At 30.1% G+C, this 20,469-nt stretch overlaps 1 protein-coding gene across 1 annotated transcript in view; it reads left to right on the top strand.

Moving 5' to 3' along the window:
• Window positions 1–18,919, top strand: part of LOC106763536 (casein kinase 1-like protein 3) — a 38,777-nt gene extending 19,858 nt beyond the window's left edge. The window contains exons 3-14 of the mRNA XM_022782198.1: window positions 524–593; window positions 682–830; window positions 982–1,077; window positions 1,194–1,264; window positions 13,325–13,386; window positions 13,469–13,532; window positions 13,656–13,740; window positions 13,977–14,103; window positions 17,621–17,703; window positions 17,998–18,052; window positions 18,390–18,451; window positions 18,815–18,919. Of these exons, the coding sequence (XP_022637919.1) occupies window positions 524–593; window positions 682–830; window positions 982–1,077; window positions 1,194–1,264; window positions 13,325–13,386; window positions 13,469–13,532; window positions 13,656–13,740; window positions 13,977–14,103; window positions 17,621–17,703; window positions 17,998–18,052; window positions 18,390–18,451; window positions 18,815–18,919 (1,029 nt within the window). The remainder of the gene's footprint in view (window positions 1–523; window positions 594–681; window positions 831–981; window positions 1,078–1,193; window positions 1,265–13,324; window positions 13,387–13,468; window positions 13,533–13,655; window positions 13,741–13,976; window positions 14,104–17,620; window positions 17,704–17,997; window positions 18,053–18,389; window positions 18,452–18,814) is intronic.
• The last annotated feature ends 1,550 nt before the right edge of the window (window positions 18,920–20,469 follow it).

Below are 20,469 nucleotides of genomic sequence, written 5' to 3'. Positions count from 1 at the left end.
TCCACTCTAGGAGAAAATTATAAGAATCTCCATGAAAGTGAAAAATTGACGCATTTGTGGATTGAATGCGAAAATTGTTATGAATTAAATTATAAAAAATTTTGGAAATCAAAAATGAATATTTGTGATATATATATATATATATATATATATATATATATATATATATATATATTAAAAGTACGTCGTAGGTATTTTTATTATAATTAATAATTAAAATTTAATTTTAAATGTTAATGATTTAAATTATAATATTAGTATATATATATATATATACATATTAAAAGTAATATAATACAAAATATTAATTTTTAAAATTATTCTATTTAATTTTTATTTTAAAAAAAAAAACTGGTTGTCACACTTCGTCTCACCCACCTATGACCTGTTAAATTGACAATTCAAATTTTATTGCATTCCGCTTTCCATTCATTTTTATGAAATATAGATAAATTCTGATATTTCAAAAGTATAGATATTTGAAGTAGGGGTTTCTAACAGCAATATTTTACTTGTTTTATAGGAGAGCAGGAAAAGCAATCAACCACAGCTATTGTATGAGTCCAATTTATATAGTATTCTTCAAGGAGGAAGTAAGTTAACACAAACTCAAATGCTGTTGCAACAGTTTCCATGTGTTGTGTGAATAGATTCTGATTCCACATAGTTATGGAATTGAAGGTGGAATTCCAAAAATGAAATGGTGTGGCTCTGATGGGGACAATAATGTTCTTGTTATTGAACTTCTGGGACCAAGTCTTGAAGATCTCTTTTACTTCTGTGGCAATAAATTATCTCTCAAAACAGTTTTGATGTTGGCTGATCAGATGGTAATCACCCATTCCTTTTCTATGAAGATTCAACACGGTTTCACAATTTAGAAATTATAAACAAAATTATAATTTTTTAATGCTTTATAAAAAAAAAATATAAATACATGAAAATTAAAAAATAAATCTGCTTTTGTTTAATTGACCACAGCTTACACGGATAGAATATTTACATTCTAAAGGATTTTTGCATAGAGACATCAAACCTGATAACTTCCTTATGGGTCTCGGAAAGAAAGCAAATCAGGTATTGCTTCATTAGTATTTTTGTTCTTTCAGTTTCTATGTGATAAAAAGATTTATTTAGTATTTTCTTTAGCTTTCAACTTTTAATATATAATTGTTGTAATGTAACACTCTCAGATTTACATGATTGACTTTGGACTAGCAAAAAGATACAGGGATCCCATCACAAATAAGCATATCCCTTACAGGTACATATATTTTTCTCTCTAGTTTTACTATTTTATCTAATCTCTTATTATTACATATTATATTTCTGGTTCATTAATTATGGAATATCTAATTTCAGTACCATGTATATGAAAAACGATAATAATTAAAATTAAAGACATGGGTAGGCAACTTACTTGAATAGCACTTAACAATCAATTAATTATATTATATTGTATAAAAAATATTGAACTCTTTAGATTAGAAATGGAAGTGTATCATTTTATAGTTCAGTTATAAAAAAATTAAATCTATAAAGTTGTACTTAAGTTAACTATTCGTTAACTTAAATTTATATTTTTTACTTGTTTAAGAGTAATAGTAATTTTTTTATTAAGTTGGGCCAAAGCTAGGAGAGATATATAGAGAGATGTTTTCTTGAAGGTATGTTGTAGAAATGTGGTGGAAAAAAATCCAAGGTTGACGAGCTATGGTGGTGAAAGGGGTAGAAGCTCATGGTCTCAAGGTTAGATGGTGGTGGTGTGATGGTGTTTGGTGGCTTCAAGAGAGATGAAGCCAACTAAAGGAGGAATGTGACTAGAAAGGCGGTCTCTAGAGTTGTTCTAGTCGTTATCTAGGAAATATATGGCCAAATTTGAGCAGCATAACATTAATAAACTTTCAAGATAAAAAAAAAAGGTGGAGACACCTCTATTTATAGGTCAATGATGTCTTCTTCTAATCCTAAAAGCATGATCTCCCACCTTTGCTCTCATTGGACAAAAATGAGGCCTTCTAAGGAGGGGACAAGTGTCTACAAATCCTCTCCAATGATGGGAGGACATGTGGCCACTCACATAAACAAATGTGGCCACTCACAAAACACATGTCCATTCCTAAAGTGTCATGTAGCCACTACTAAAAGCAAACTCTCTCCAATGGTGGAGGGACATGCGTCCACTACCAAAAAGAAATCATCTCCACTCCTAGGGTACTATGTGACCACTTTTAAAAAGTAAATCATCTCCAATGGAAAGATGAAAAATGCACACACTTTCTACTTTGTTTGGATGTCTAACTTAAGGAAAATCATATGCTACTTAGGCCTTAATACAAGCCTTAAAAAAACCTACAGTACATGGTCGAATACAATGGCCTAGATATCCTACACTACTCTTCATCCGTGCTCCAAGATGGCTCCAAAGGTGGCCCACAAGGTATAATTGGTACCCTCTTCATGGATAGCTTCCACTATTTTGAAAGTGTTTGACCATAGCTAAGGGATTTGCCATTAAAGAGTCTTTATAGTTGTAATTCAGTTTGGTTGCTATCGACTGAACCAAACTTTGGTCGAGGTTGGCTCGATTAAATTTGATCGATTTTCGGTTAATGTTGACGGCCAGTTATCGTCCAAAGCTGATGCGACCTATTTTGGTTAGAACAAACACGATTGAGTTTCAACCATGACAGATTCATTCGAATTCGGAAACTTTTCAGTCAGGGCCGACTCAGTCAAATTTTAGTTGGGAAAAACTTGATTGAGTTTTGATAGTAGTTATCCCGACCAAATTAGGTCATTTTTCGATTGCGGCCGAGACGAATGACTTTCTTCCAAGACCAACTCAACCGAGTTTGAACCGTGATCGTCTCGGTCGAATTTAGCCAAATTTCAATCGAGACCGACTGTACTGAGTTTCGATAGTGGCTGCCCCAACCAAATTTGCCCAATTTTCGTGTAGGGACAACTCAGTTGAATTTCGATCAACATCGACTCGAACGAGTTTTGGCCATGGTGGTCCCTACCAATTTCTGGTGATGAGCATTCTTAAAGAACTCAACCAATTTTCAGTTGGGCGGACTCATCTAAATTCGGTTGAATTTTAGTTAAGATCGACTCAACCTTGTTTCGATCGAGGATGTCCCGATTGAATTATGTTGAATTTCAGCTTGGGCCCATCGTAACATTTTGGTAGATTTGGTTTGTCTAAACCTTTAGCTTGACCAAGCTTGTCGCAAACTTTATCTCAAGTCAGTCCGTCTAGACCTTCGGTCATACTTGAATTATCTCGAGCTTGGGTTCAGCCTGACCCGTATCGACATTTGGCTCGACCTAACTCGTTTTAACCTTTGGCCTGGGCCATCTCGAATGTTAGTAAGGTCGGTTTGTCTTAACTTTCGGTCTGATCCAACCTGTCTCAACCTTTGACCTATTCTAGTTTGTTTCAAAGTTGTGTTGTGTGTCAAAATAGAGAACAATTTTTAGTGTAGTTTAGTGAAGGACAGTTTGGTAGAACACAAAAATAATTCAATTTAGTTTGTCTGAACTAATTTTCATTTCAGTTAAGACAAACTAGTTTTTGATGCGGTACAGGTTTTACTTGTAAGAAAAATGCTTTCAAAATCTCGAACCGCAATTTCCTGAGGCGTGTAAATCCACTGTCCTTAAGGACTTATCCACGGTGTGTTGCGCAAGTCCCGCAGGATACAACACGAACTTCTCGAATTTTGAAATGTATTCGAGGATCACAGAACTAGCAAGAAACTCTATAAAGAGTTTATACCCAGGATAATTTTTAGAGGAGGAAAATAAGAAAAAAGAATGAGAGAAGACTTATTTGGGATGTCTTGGAATGAAGAAAGGGATCTCTATTTTTAGAGCTAGGGAAGAATAAAATCAATAAAAGACCATAAAAAACAATAAATAATTTGGCCGTTGCAGCACTAAAAAATTTGACTGTTGAAATATTACCGTTGAGCAACGTTTCTTTTGCAATAATGTAACATTATAACAACAATCCCTCACTTATTGCAAAAGAAAGTTGAGAAAAAAAAACTTTTATCCTGGGTCTCATAGGATGTAATGCATCAGAGCTGGTATAGCAAGCTATATGAACTAGTCTTAGATCAAGAAACTTAACACACAGTGTAGTTGGTATAGCAAGCTATATGAACCAAAGACACTTGACGTGTGTTAGAGGTTTATCAATCACAATACACCCCCACAATTCTTGCTATTATCGCTGTGTTGCGCTTACTAGGCCATGCGCGTGCCCGGTATTCATAAGTGCTCTAGAGATCATGTCAAGATCTCATGCAAGCGGCCCCACTCGACACTCATATAGGTGATTTCATCAAGTGTATGCTGCAAATCATACACCACCCACAAGGGATATGAAAATCATTAAAACTTTGTTTAAGCTAAAATTCTATCTCCACATAGAATTTTAATGACAAAGTTTAACCTCTCAGTAATGCAGTCTCTAACACTTTTACACACACCATAGGAAGGGACACAATTGATTAAAATCAATTTAGTGCTATCAGAACTAACAAGTGACTTGTTTTTACCCATATGAACCTTATTCATGGGATCTCCAATCACAAAGGTCATCACTTGTTTGTTTGCAAGTGGCTTAAGTATCATTCCCCTCGATGTTTCTAATATCATTTGTCTTCCCAGGGGTTTTGTCAGAGGATCCACTAGATTCCGTTCTGACTTCCCATAATCAATGCAAATAGTTCCACTCTTTAGCAGCTGCTTTACCGAATTATGTCTCAATTGGATATGTCTATTCTTTCCATTGTAATTCTTCTTTTTAGCTATAGCTATTGCCGATTGGCAATCACATAATATTAACACTGATGGGGTTGGTTGCATTCCTAGAGGAATGTTTGCTAAGAAGGTTTTCAACCACTCAGCCTCACTACCAGCCATCTCAAGAGCGAAAAACTCAGATTTCATTGTTGATATCGCAATAATTGTTTGTCTGGTTGATCTCCATGTAATCGCACCACCCCAAAGTGTGAATACATAATCACTAGTGGATTTTGTCTCGTCTGAATCAGAGATCCAGTTAGCATCACTATACCCTTCTAGTACAGCGGGAAATCCACTATATTCAATGGCATAATCCATTGAATCTGTTAAGTATCTCATAAGCCTAACAAGTGCCTGATTTGGACATTGAGTGTATCTACTCAGTCTACCTACTGCATAAGCAATATCAAGTCTAGAAAAGCTCATCAAGTGTAGTAAACTCCCAATTATCTGGGCATACTAAGGCTGAGATAACGATTCTCCTCTATTTTTCATTAATTTAGAGTTAGCATCATAAGGGGTACTCACGGGTTTGAAATCATAATACTTAAACTTATTAAGAAGTTTCTTGATGTATTATTCTTGAGATAGTAATATACTATCTCCCTTCCTTATGATTATAACATCTAAAATCACATAGGTTTCACCCATGACTTTCATTTCAAAGTTCGATCCTAGAAATAGTTTATTTCTAGCAACAATTTCACTCTCCTTCTCTATCTGACATTATTCAATCATCATTCATTGTTATCTAAAGTCTTATTCAAAAATATAATGTGCTCAATGAGTTCTACTCAAACAATAGATAACAAACAATAAATAAATCATTCCAAAATAATAGATCATTTATTATCATAATCCATCATCAAATTCCCAATTAATTAAAATCCCAATCAAATTCCATTTTGATTCAAATGAATTTCTCTTTCCAATTTAAATTAATTTTATTACCAATTAATTGCTAAATAATTAATAATAATTTTTCTTCTCATAATTATAATAATTATTATCATAAAGTTTCTCTTCAATTACAATTTTTTTTTCATTTTCAATTTATTGATATTATTTCAAAAACTGCCCAAATGGGTTTTTACGGCCCAATTAGTTAGCCCAACCCAGATTTCCCAGCCCAACCAAATATGCCAGGAAACTCAGTCAGAACGAAGCTGCCACCGCCAGCCACCGCGACGCGGCCCCATGCTAGCACCCACCAGCACCCTCATTGCACCCTCATTGGCGCAACGCGTGCATCTAACAACAGCCACCACGGAATGAGAAAGAAACCTTCCAACGTGAATGATCAAAAAATCCAAAGAACCACCCCCGAATCGAAAACCAAAACTCCATAATTATTAATCGCAAAAATGAAACAAGATCAAAAACCCCAAAATGACCAAGAACACAAGAACAAATCTCTTGACCAAGAAATTCCCCAAATCATAAACCAATTTTGACAAAATCCCAAGGTTGTCATTTTGAATGGCAATGATGCTTCCCCTACAACGAAACCACAGAACCAGAAGAAATCTGTGGGAAAGAAGAAGAGTTCTTCCAAAGCCCCAAATTGGAATCTTCACGGAAACGCCGCCACTGTAGGACGCCCTCGCCGCGCCTCATTCAGTGTCGCCCCTCTCGCTGTCGTCGTAGAGGCCCTAAGGTTTGGTTGTCCGTGCGAGAGAGAGTGGGAGAAGAAAGAAGCTTGAAGCTTCTGAAGAGCAAGAGAAATTACATTGAATAGAGAGGAGAAATGGGAAAACTGAACAGAGGAGGAGAGATGGGGAAAGTGCTTTCCACCCTCAACAAGGTCTTCTGACTCAAAAATAATGAAAAGGCCGAAACCCCCAAAAATAAATAAATTCGAAAACCCTATTTTTTTTTTTATTGGAATTGCCATTAATTCAAAACCCTAGGTATTATACTCTGATACGGAATTCACTCACATGAATTCTTAATATTAAAGAATTCTTAACCTCCTGATACAAAATTCAATTACATGAATTCTTAATATTAAAGAATTCAAGAATTCAATTACGTGAAGAAATCATTTATAGAATTCAGTTTTAGGAATCAATTAGGCTTTTAAATTCCAATGGATATTAACATTATAATAATTAACAATAATCAATATCATTTATTTATGATTTATCATCCAAAACTTCAAAGATGATCCTACCACACCAAAATTTATTCAATCTTGATATTAAACATTCAATTAAATTAATTATCATTTCAAGATCATCAAATATGCTAAAAAGTATTCACATTTATCATACAATAAAGAAAAGTAAGTTTCTCATACCTTTTTGACGTTTGACAGTAACGAGATTGAAATTTAAGTCCTTAAGATTGTAAGAAAAATGTTTTCAAAATCTCGAACCGCAATTTCCTTAGGCGTGTAAATCCATTGTCCTTAAGGACTTATCCGCGGTGTGTTGCGCAAGTTCCCCAGGATACAACAGGAACTTCTCGAATTTCGAAATGTATTCGAGGATCACAGAACTAGAAAGAAACTCTATAAAGAGTTTATACCCAGGATAATTTTTAGAGGAGGAAAATAAGAAAAAAGAATGAGAGAAGACTTATTTGGGATGTCTTGGAATGGAGAAAGGGCTCTCTATTTATAGAGCTAGGGAATAATAAAATCAATAAAAGACCATAAAAAACCATAAATAATTTGGCCGTTGCAGCACTAAAAAATTTGACTGTTAAAATATTACTGTTGAGCAACATTTCTTTTACAATAATCTAACATTATTACAACATTAATAATGCAATTCTTTTGGCCTACCCTATATACTAGTGACTTTTCACAAACATAGCTTTAGAGGAGTTTGCATATAAACTTATATACTACAAGTTTTTCTTTATAACTTTCTCTAGAGATATTAATCAAGATATGGTTATGTATCATTCTAAATACATTTGTATAGAATATGTTTATAGAATATTTTTCTAGTTCTAGTTGAACATATTGGAAAATTGGACTTTTAGTTAATTAAAACAACTAAGTTAGAAAATCAAATTTTTATATTTTAAATCATTTTCCTTAATCCCCTTCCTTTTTATGGATTCCAAAAATGTAGCATTTGATATTCAAGTCATAAATTATGGTTGTAAGAATGCTCCTTACCATGTCAAATTCCTTTTAACATTCCTTCTTGCTACTCCGTTTCACTACCGTGATCACAATAATACTAAAGGTCATTGAGTTTCATCACTAGTACAAACACAGTGTACAACGTCGAATATTTTTCGCTTTTCACATCAAATTCGAGAACGACGTCATATCAGGAGAAGTTAAATTGACGTCAAATTTAAAAAATTCGACGTTAATTTAACGTCAAATTTTGTCAATATACGACGTTAATTTAACGTAGAATTTTGTCAATATACAAAGTTAATCAATTTGTTTTTTTTAATTAATTGTGATCCTTTTTTACAACTCTACAAGACCTGAAAAGCACACAAACAACAAATTTCAGTTTTTGGTATTTTATAAAGCATGAATTGTGAACATTAATATAGGATTAATCATAGAACAATAACAAACAAAAAAGAAGTTCAATCAAACAACAAAACAAGTTCAATCAAACAATAACAACAAACAAGTTCAACTAAATAACAACAACAAACAAGTTCAACAAAAAAAAATAACAAACAAGTTATCAACAAATAAGTTCTTCAAAATGAAAACGAAAACGAAAACGAAAACTAACCTTTAAAAGGTAGGTTCATTGGAAGAAAGTGTTGCCACTAGTGAGAGAGAAAGGAGAATGTGCCTATGAAGGACAAGAACACGAACATAATTGGTGAAAACAAATGAAAATCATACCTAAAGTAGTTAATTAACATGCATTTGTATCAAATGAAAGAAAGATTACATGTGATGGTTGTCAAACTTCGAAAAAAGTTTGAGCAGAGAAAAGGGTCTCGTGTGCTAAGATAAAGTGAATGAATTTTCAATCTCCCACTTAAAGTTTTTTGAATTTACTAACTTTTAATGTCTAATGCTGGGACATTCGACGTTTTTTATCTTTTTACGTTGATTACAATTCTAAACGACATTTAATAATTGCATTTATTTACAAATATGCCACTGATATTTTTAATGTTGGCTATTGAGTGGTTCAACGTTAAATGCGTGACGTTATTCGCTGTTTTTGAACTAGTGCATGTTTTATAATATATTTGAAATTCTTTTGATGTGAACCAAATCTCATGTCTTTAACATCACGACCATTTTACTTCCTAATAATATGACTGATAATGTTGTCATTGATGCGATCAAATTAATACTATTAAAGTATAACAACTTTAATATTGCTAAGAAAGTAGCCAAAAAAATAGAAATAGTAAAGTCAACCCTAAATCGTCCTCCAATGAATACGAAATTAATTCTTATAAAAACTACAAAAAAGTTAGTAAAATAAAAATGATAAGGAAGATAAAGATCAGTAAAATATTAAAGAAAAAAATAACAAAAGATAGAAAGAAATAAATTTGTAAAAATATTTAAAACGATAAAAACAAATATAAAGAAAATAGGTTAATTTCAGTGATTTTTTAAAATAGGATTCATCATTTGTTATCTAAAAATCATTGTTCAATTAACTATTGTCTTAAATTTTCAAATTAATTAATAAAGTTCCGAATTAATTTGTTGGCGTTCTCATTATTAACCAAAGTACATTCTCAATTAAAAGCAAGACCTTTGTAGATTAGTCATAGTAAATTTAACCAAAGTACATTCTTAACTAAATATTACTATGTCTAATCATGTCTATTCTTTTACCTCTTATATCAAGTAAAAAACTAATTAACCAAATTATATTCTTGATTAATTCTTATTAAAGTTTTTACCACTAATCAAAGTACATTCTCAATTGGTAGCAAAAACTCATTCAATCACATGAAAGTTTCTAACTTTAATCAAAAGTAAATTCTCAATTAAAATTAAAACCTTTAGACTCATATGATTGATATGTTATGTAGATTTAACATCAGACTAACTTTCTGCAATGTAAAAATTATTACTTTTACTTGATTAAAAAGCAAAAGACAAGATAAAAGTAAATCACAAAAAGAATCAAAAGAATAAACAAATTTATTCATATAACCTCAGAATCCAGTTAAGAAATTATAGCAAAATCAACCTCAAAGGCTTAACAATCTATGAAATGTTGAAGTAACATGAAAATATAAGAAGAGAGGGTGGGGACCATGAGAGAAAAGAGAGTGGGCGAAATTTAAACCCCCAAAGGGTTCATAAGCTCCACTAATGTGTTTCCTTTATAGGAATTTGACTGAGCTTTGTTTTGAACATTTTTGGTTATTATAACCTCCTTTATGATAATGTAATATCCTCAACATATATTTGATTGTTGTGGAGATCTAAAAATATTTGAGAAGATCTTTTATATAGTAGAAAAGATTTTGCAAATATTATTTTTTGATATTTACTGATATAATTAAATAAGGTAATTATCTAACAATATAAAGTAAAATATATTAAGATATATTTTCCCCATATTATCTTTTATCGTAAACATTTATCAATTATCAAAATCCTTTTTATAGAAAAAATAGAGAAAACCACAAGATTCAATTTGTGTTGTTTGTTTCCTCTTCTTGACTTAGCCAACTTTCTTCATTTTTTCATGTCATGCTTAGATTGACTTCTTATGATCTTTATTATTTGTTATTCTTGGATTTATCTTTCAGGTTTCATGAAACTTTAACTAATTTATTTCTACACCTCAATGAGTTCAACTTAGTTGTAACTGCACTAATACATCTCAAAATATCCAAAGAACATCTACGCAACTAAAAAGTCATTTTTAACATGTTTTTGTATCTTATGATAAATAAACCCAATTATAACAAATCCTAATTAAAATATTCTATTAAAGTATAAAAAAAAATTAAGAATCCAATATTAAAGATTAAATGAGGGCATAAATATACACTCATTAATAACCTTTAATATATTATGCTTTACAAAACTTACCCATATTCTTTTCTTGAAAAATAACTAATGAAAGAAGGAAATGATTACTCTTATGAGTGATATTGGCTTCATCGAGCCACATTCATTTGTATGTACAAATTTAATTTCCCTTTTAGCTTTTAAGGCAGACTCCTTCAAAAATCCATGGTGTCTAAGTAGACATCCTTTGCAAACTTCATTGAATTGACTAATCTAAGGCAATCCTTTCACCATTTATTATTTAAAAGAAAATCTAATCCTATAATGAGATGATAAAATCAAAGATGTTAGAGCCCATAAATGCCCTAGGAGCTTGACATATTTTGCAAGATAATTTTGAATATTAAGGACAAACATTTTATTTCTTGATATCAAGATTATAACAATCAAGTTAATTGTATTGTCTATTACAGAAATAAATTTTAAAAATAGAAAATAACACAAGAAAAGAGGGTTAAATTATGCTTTAAAATTTTCAGTCTTGCACTGATTATTTGTGCTGTGAGATGATACAAATATATATAACATCATTTAAATTATTTTTACAAGTTAAGTTTTAACTTTTTCCTTTATTTTTTAGTTAGTTAAACAAATATAACATGCAATATAAAATATTGAAGGAAAGAAAATATACTTAATATTTTTATATTAGTTTGTCTTACTACACAAACTATGTCCCTTTCTTGACTAATTATAGTCAATTTTCACTGTCCAAATTCATGTCGTGCATGCTAATTTCTAACTTAACACGAGTATTTTTTGAGCGTTAATGCCTCCACCTCTCCAAACCCAACCTCCACCCCCCCACTTTTTTTTAACCTTTTATTAATTACAAAATTAACCTTTTTTTATTTTTCTTTTTTACTTTTTTAACCCTCCTAATAAAACCCTAATTTTACTTTACTTTCTTTCACTTTTACTTTCTTCATCTTTCACTTTCATGCAGCAGAGTCCCACCTCCCCTTTCCTGCATTCTCAACCCCACCCCACCTCCCCTTCCCTTTGCATTCTCAACCCCACCTCACTTCCCCTTTCCCAGAAACGGATGTTGACATCTGACGACGGATAACCAGATTCGTTTAGGCTATTTTTAAACCGTGAATTACGTACCTGTTTGGCGCTTACGTATCTCTTCTATGTTGCCTTCAACCAAGATGTTGCAAACACGATCACAAAGAGATGAAGAATTTTTTACAATCGCAACTTTCCTTCCACAGGCGAAAGATTCTCACACCCATAGTAAAAGAAAAGTGAACACAAAAAGAATTAGAAAAACTGAAATAGAAACTACAGAGAGCAGCCGTGAGGAAAAAAAGGGTTTTTTCCTATAAGAGATTAGAATTAAAATTATTTCATAAATTAAATTTTACATAAGGGTATAATAGGAATATAAATAAAAAATAAAAATATAAATTAAAAAACAAGGGATAAAAGTGAGATGGGGAGGTGGAGATCCAAGAAGGTGGAGGTGCAGGGATCAACGCCCGTATTTTTTTTACTCCTAATCACTATCAGTTGACCTATTCAAGTATTTTTTTTTAAGTTATTTCTTTTTCAATTAAATATTCTTTTTACAAGTCATTCCTGACTAAAACAAACATAAAGTTTGAACTATCAACATATCAATACTTAACTTACTACAAAAGGACATATACAAGGATTTGGATCTCTTAACTAGTGTATTGATCTAAATAGAAATAATGTTCCTACAAAGCTTTTTAGTATACAAAAATATTTTAGCAAAGTTTTGACACTTGAAAATTATAGCTCTTGTCTCTTATCTTTTTCTTAAGAGTCTTTATATAGGTTTTAGATTTAAACTTTAGAATATTTTTTGTGTGATGTCAACTTGACGTCTTAATTTGTTTTTATTGTTGATAAGTTATTGATATTATCAAATTATCTTTAGTTGACCAAAGTAACTTTAGTATTTCTAAAATAATATTTAACAAATTAGATAAGGTTAAGTTAATCCTGAATTTTATTCCAATAAATACGGATTGATTTTTAACAATTAATCTATATAAAATCTTATATGAAAAGTTAACAAAACATAATGTAAATAACATAAAATAAAAGTAAAAATTTAACCTAATGAAATTAATAAATAGAATGGATATGAAAAAAAAATATAAATATGAATTTGATAACAACAATAAATGAAATAAAAAATTAATAAAATACTATAAAAAAAATTATAATAAAACAGATTGATTCCATTACTTTTTATATTATTATGTAGACAACCAATGATAAACCCACCTCATGGCTTCAAACGCCTTCTATAAATTTCTCCACAAATAATAACATACCTAAATATTTAAGATATACCACTTTAAAGGTACATCCTAAAGAGATATTTATAAAACATGTTCTAGAATGTCTGTTTATAGCATACCAAAAATATTTAGAATTTTTTTTTTATTGACTAGACAATTAGAAACCAAAATCAAGTATATATTTCATGTCAGATTATTGTTGCTTAAAGCTTGTTCTTACATTGATAAATTCCTCCAGAGAAAACAAAGGTTTAACAGGGACTGCCCGTTATGCAAGTTACAATACTCACTCAGGAATTGGTAAGTACAAAGAATTTTTCCTGTTTTTCTCCTCTATAGATTGTAACCTATAATTTCCCTAATTTTTTTCTTTACTTCTTAGAGCAAAGTCGTCGAGATGATTTGGAGTCTCTTGGCTATGTTTTAATGTACTTTTTAAGAGGAAGGTATGTGTAATTCCATCGAATATAATCTTAAAACGAATCTTAATTAAAATAAAATTTTGAGTACTAGTTGCACATATTTTTCAACTATGTGTAGCTTGATATTTGGTTCTTGAATTCTTTCAGTCTTCCATGGCAAGGTTTGCAAGCTGCCACCAAAAGACAAAAGTATGATAAAATTTGCAAAAAGAAGTTATCAACGCCCATTGAGGTCTGTTTATAAACAATTTTCACTTTTACTTGCTCTGATAATAAGAATTAGAAAAACATGGGTAACTTGGTTTGAAGGCTTGAATCCTTGATTTCATAATCAAATTATGTTTTCAAAAAAATGGTATCAATGGTTTATTCAATGTTTAACTCATTATTATCCTAAGAGAGATTTCACTATTGAACTTTTTGTTATGCATATATATAAGCTTAATATACTACATGTTATCATCTTAGGTACTTTGCAAGTCATATCCTGTGGAGTTTGCCTCTTACTTTCATTATTGTCGCTCTTTGACATTTGATCAACGACCAGATTATGGTCTTTTGAAGCGTTTGTTTCGTAATCTGTTCACTCGTGCAGGTATTAATTTTTTTATTTCTCGCATGCAAGTTATGCCTCATTGTAGAAGTTAATTTTCTTGTTAGTTTATTATTTCCACCAATATTAATTGTAGTAGTGCATGATATACTTGAAGATTTTTCAGAATAAATAAGGAATAACCGCATCGAGTTCATGGATTTGCCCTAGATATCAATAGATCCATAAATGATTTTTTATTCGAAACCGATTAGAAAACAAGGGAAAGTATACTTTCAAATTCTCTCTCTATATATATAGAGAGAGAAATGAATAAAGATAAATGATAAAGGTCCGTCCCATCTCTGAAAATGCTCTATGAGGTGTTGGGAAATGGTTGAAGTAGTTGAATAGGAGGATCGCTATGACTATAGCTCTTGGTAAATTTACCAAAGATNAAAATGATTTATTTGATATTATGGGTCAAACTCTTCTTTGATGTCAAAGTAATAGCTATGAATAGTCATCGACTCCNGGTAAAGGGTAGAAGAGTACGACCTATTATGGAACATACAATGCATTACAGATGTATGATCATTACGCTTCAACCGGGTTATTCTATTCCACCTCTTAGAAAGAAAAGAACTTAAATCAAAATACTTAATAGCATGGCGATACATTTATACAAAACTTCTACCCCAAGCACACACAATGGAACCGTAGACAGTCAAGTAAAATCCAATCCACGAAATCATTTGATCTATGGACAGCATCGTTGTGGTAAAGGTCGTAATGCCAGAGGAATAATTACCGCAGGGCATAGAGGGGGAGGTCATAAGCGTCTATACCGTCAAATTGATTTTCGACGGAATGAAAAAAACAAGGTTAAATATGTTTTTAGTCCCTATACTTTTGGGCGATTTTGGTTTTAGTCCCTATACTTTAGGGTGATTTTGGTTAAATATGTGAAATAAAATGATTGTATAATATCGTTAGGAAATAAATGTTAAACCTAATTCAACTTCATCAAATTGATTTGTATGTGGTTTATACTTACTATATACTATAAATTTATCTTATCTCTAATTGAGACGTGATTTTCAAAAAAATATGGTGAATATTCAATCTATATTCCACTAATGATCTATTAGATCTATATAAATGAGTATTCAATCACTTTTGGTAATGGAGATAGATTTTTTAGAGTTATTCTCAATTGATAATTTAGAAAAAAATAATCTAGAAAAAAAATAAAAGGGGAATTAGAAATTAAGTTGATCTTGAAAATTTCCAAATCTTAGCTATCAAAGGTTTGATAAACTAACTAGTTTGGTCATGCAAAGCTAATTGGCAAAGAGAAAAAAATACGAGTGATTAAGCCTAAGAGGCATTAGGTTGAATGAAGTTATTTAATTACTAGTTAAAAGAAAATAAATCATGTTCACAAGGAACTTATAACACTTTTTTAGCCAAATAAATTAGCTACACGTATTAAAAGAAACAAATAATGAAGTTAAAATGTTCACTAGAAAAATAAAAAGGAAATACAAATACTTTCCTTCATTGTTTTAGTCCTCTTTGCAAGAGAAGACTAAAAGTATGTTCCAATACAAAATTTAAATAAAAATTTATATGTCCAGTATGTGTTAGATTAAAGACTATAAATAAAACAAATTGTTGGTTTGAGCCTTGAAATTACTTAAGATAACTATGTTGGTTCAAGATGTAATTAAAAGAGAGTTTTTTCTAATCATATCCAAAATTCAAAGAAACTAAATTAAACTAATGAAGTAATAATTTGTTCTTAGCACTAAGGTTTTTAACTTTTTTTTCCCCACTTTATTGGTTTAATGGTGAGCTCAAACATTTTGGTAGACGTCCTTTCATTTACTTTATGATTTTGTTATATTTACACCCTTATAGAGAATTTGAACCTAGGTACCATCACATCCTCTAATGTTATTGAATTATGGTCTCTTAAGAGATATATGGATTTCGACAATCACATTTTACAATTTCCTTTTTGATATAAATATAAACAGTATTTAAAAATCTATTCACTGGGAACTATATTTCAATGTAAAGAAAAATGACTTTAAAAACCCACATGAAGTATTCAAGAAAATATATATTTATAGAAGGATTAGAAAAGTTGGGGTTTTACAATCCAAAATTCATATAATTCATTTGTTACATCTCATACCATATAAGAAGAAAAGATGAAATATGAGAACGACTTACATCTAATTCAGTTTTAATCAATAGAGATTGAAGAGGAGTAAAGAAAAAAAGTTATAAAGATGAAGGAAGGAAGGAACTTGTGATTTTTGTGCCTGCAAGTGTTTTGTGATATATATATATTTTCTCAGTTCTCAAATTTGTTTCAAACTAAATGAAAAAAAGTAAAAAAGATTACAATTTTTTAACAACATTTAATATATATATATATATATATATATATATATATATATATTTATTTATGGCTATTTATCCTTAACAAGTAGGCTAACTTGAGAAAATTACCATTTTGCTGATCAAAATTTTGAAAGTCGTCACACCGTCACTCCAAAGAACAAACTTTAAAAGTATGAAATTTAACAATTTTTTCTAAGCAACGTGGCATTTGTTGGGTGAATGTGTTACATTCATTGGGTGAAGAACTCAAATTCGCTTTGCCAACGGCAAATAATTGAGCAAATTATGTAGAAAACCTTCAATTTTCAATTTTTGCATGATTTTACTGAGACAAAATTCAAATTAGTTAACAAAATTTCTCCATAAAATACATAAAAAACTAAATTTAAAAGAGGTTAAGCTATTTTCCTACATAACGCCCTAGACAAGACTCTGCATGCTACAATACAATGTTGATAATAATGAAAAGTTAGTTCACTAAGTTTTGCTAATTAACATCCTTAACAAAGATGTTCAAATTGAAAAATTCAAAATACATTAATTAACCTTTTGTTCTCCTGTAATTTTAAATATGAACAATAAAAACATAATTCATTGTGCATAGTAAACAACCACAAATTGGTTTGTATATACCACTTTACCTAAATTCTTCATGCAATCATTATAGTAATGAACCACTTCACATTATAATGACTGTTTGAAAATGATCTGTAATATCAGTAGTTACACTCATTCTCACCTAACAAGCCACAGAGAAAAACATTCTTAAAATTGTAGTATTGGTATCCCCTGAATTACCTAAGGATGTTTATTTACAACCCTTGATCCCCCAAAAGCCTCTACCTTCTTATTTTAAGAAGCTAATTATAAATTGACCACTAAGAACTACTATATTTTCCCTAGAACTAACTTTGCTAATAAACCCCTAATATCACTTATTACATAATCAAAACTCATCAACAAATGTATAATAGCATAAGAAAAAAAGTAGAAAGTTTGGTTTGGAGAGTAAACAAATTTTCAAGAAGGAATGATTGTATGGTCGCATACCCATACCCTATCGTGTGTAGGAGTGAATTGCAACTGATGTTACTATGATCCACAGTTTCAGGATGTTTGGGTAATATTTGAATTGCAACTAATGTTATAAAATCTTCTTTACCAGGATATGATTCTGACTATTTATTTGATTGGACTATTCTAAAATATCAACAGATGCAACAACAGAAGACACAAAGTCAACCAAATGTCAGTGATTCCTTTCCTTTCCTTCAGTAATTTTAAAACCTTATACATGATTTAATTTAAGTGTTTGAAGTCTTTTAATTTTTCTTTCTTAAAAGTGTTTCATAGAAAATTAATCCAATACTTTGTAGTACTTTATTTTTTTTGTAACTTTGAATCTCGATAGATTTGCTTTTGATTATGATTTTCTCGACTTCATTTACAGGATAATGAAATGTTACGTGGGTTTTTTGTATAGCATGCGTTAAATCTGTACTAGTTTATTTAATATCTCACTTGTCTATTTTGGAATTGTAGGCTCCACTAGCTGTGCCTACTAGTCTTGAACCACTGGAGGAGGATAATAATAAAGGTAATCTCATGCTTGTATTAGGTATCTGAAGAATCAATTATTATAATTTTGATATTCTCACAAAAACTCATGATGTTTTTTTATTAAATTATGCAATTTTCATAGTTAAAAATTTGAGGTGATATTTTATAATGACCATGTAAGAAAGAAAAAGAAAACAAAATAACTTTTGAAGATATTTGTTGTTGAAAATGGAAAAGTATATATATGTCATTTATTATACAAAGTTTTTTCATAATATGGTTATTTGTTTCATATATATAGCATCATAGAGATAATTTTCTGCAAAAGAATGTTGTTGTATTGAACACATCTGATGAATTATTTTCTTTTTCAGGAGTCAATGGTTCAACTCAACTTGATGCAGAAAGACCATTAATCAGTGTTGATCATCAACGGGTTTTCAAAACAACATCTAATATTCAGAATCATAAAACCAAAATTCAACCAGAGAAACATGTATACTGATGAAAGCTTTACCATTGTTTTCTTGCCTCTGCCATAATTAACGAGTTAGCTAGTTATTAATTTTGGGATTAAATTGTGAGTGAAATACATTCTCAAAGAACAAATTTACATTACAGAGATTATTTATTTAATGAAAAGTCCAATATTCAATTATTAGGGCCAATAACAATTAAGTTATCATACAGATATGACCATTTTATATTTCTAATATGTGATTATAGTTGTTGATTTAACTACATCCATCCGCATATTTGACTGAAGTATCACACTCTAACAGTAATAAAATTCTTGCAGACTGTGAACAATGGTTCATCTATGCCCACTGCTATGCCCAGAGTCTCCACAGAAAATGTCTCAAAACCAGTAAGGCTTCGCCGAGTTTCATCAACAAAACAATAGGTAAGGGAACAACACAACTAGAATACCTAACTTCTACTATTATCTTTTATCCTTTGCTAGAAATTGAAAAGATGTAAACATTCACATTGAATATAAAAAATATAAATAAGAAAGTTTAATAAATCATGAAAATGAAAAATTTAAATATATTTTTAATATTTAAATTTTGATTTATGTTAAATTTTGATATATTTTAATTTTTAAATTTTTAAAATGAATGAATATAATTATTTAATCTAATTATTTAAATTTTTTTATATATCAAATATTTTTATTTGTTGATATTGAAAAAAAAAATATCGATGTGAACCATTCAAATACTAAAATATAGCATGCTTTGACATATGAATTTTTTTTTTAATGCAATTGAGTTAAAAAAATTATATCAATTTATTTTTAAAATTTGAGAATAAAAATATATTAAAATTTTGGATATGAAAAATTTCAATTTTATATCAAAATTTAGAAACTAAAATATATTTAAGAAAATAAAATAATACACAAATATTAAATCTTACAATTTGATGTTGAAATTAATATAAAATCTCTTATATGAACAACTTCTACCTTAAAGTCAAATATGATCAATAATAAGATAATCAATAACTCTTGATTAATCTCTTTAGTCTATGGACATTCCTTAAATGTTGATTAATCTCTTTAGTCTATCTCTTATTCTTTCACAAATACTAAATACTACTAAGTTTAGAGTCTTTTGGTGAGTCACTATGCTTATTTCTGAGACAAGGATTTGGAAGTGTGACATGTATTTCTAACTCTGTCAAATGTTAGGGAAGATGGCATTAGCAATTTTGCTGAGCATGACACAAGCCTATCAAATGCATTGGTGGACATAACATGCTTATAAAGTGAAGAAATGGACCCATTCGATATTTTTGGAATAGTGAAAGTAAGCTGTGACGATATACTTTAAGTGCAATGCATGATTGAAGGTGTTGATTGGTTTCATGCTACAAGAAATGTAGCCATTATGGGAGGGATTAAACTTAAGCAAACTAACTAACCATTAACTAATTGAGAGGTTGTTATTTGTTCAATATTTATTGTTGGATTGAGTTAAATATAAATCTATTTATTTAAAATTTGTGGTTAAGCATGCATGGGTGAAGGATGTGACAATCATTGTTTTGGAGTTGATTGATCAATATTTGCTTTTGTTTGAAGCATTTGTTACAAAGGAGCAGCTAGAATTGCTTCGAATTATTTCTTTTTTTACTTTTTTTTTTTTTTAACTTAAACGTATTTAATATTTTGTTTTACTACATAAAGACATTTTATTTAAATAATGTAAAAAATTATAAACCACAGAAAGTGATAAATTGGTCCTAATTTTACCAATTTATCCATCTAGGGTTCTCACTTCTTTAATACTAAAAAAAAGCAAATGCATTTTTACCGAGTCCTTGGAGCATAGCATCATGGGAGTAAGGTGCTTTGAACCTAGATTTTTCAACTTTTGTGTATTATAATAAAAAATTAGGAAAATTAAATTAGGTAAGGTTTTATTTTATTTTTGTTATATAACATGT

The sequence above is a fragment of the Vigna radiata genome, chromosome 6 (assembly GCF_000741045.1).
Source record: "Vigna radiata var. radiata cultivar VC1973A chromosome 6, Vradiata_ver6, whole genome shotgun sequence".
Classification (NCBI taxonomy): Eukaryota; Viridiplantae; Streptophyta; class Magnoliopsida; order Fabales; family Fabaceae; genus Vigna; species Vigna radiata.
The sequence above is the reverse complement of the archived record's forward strand: the minus strand, read 5'-3'. Positions and strand labels throughout refer to the sequence as shown.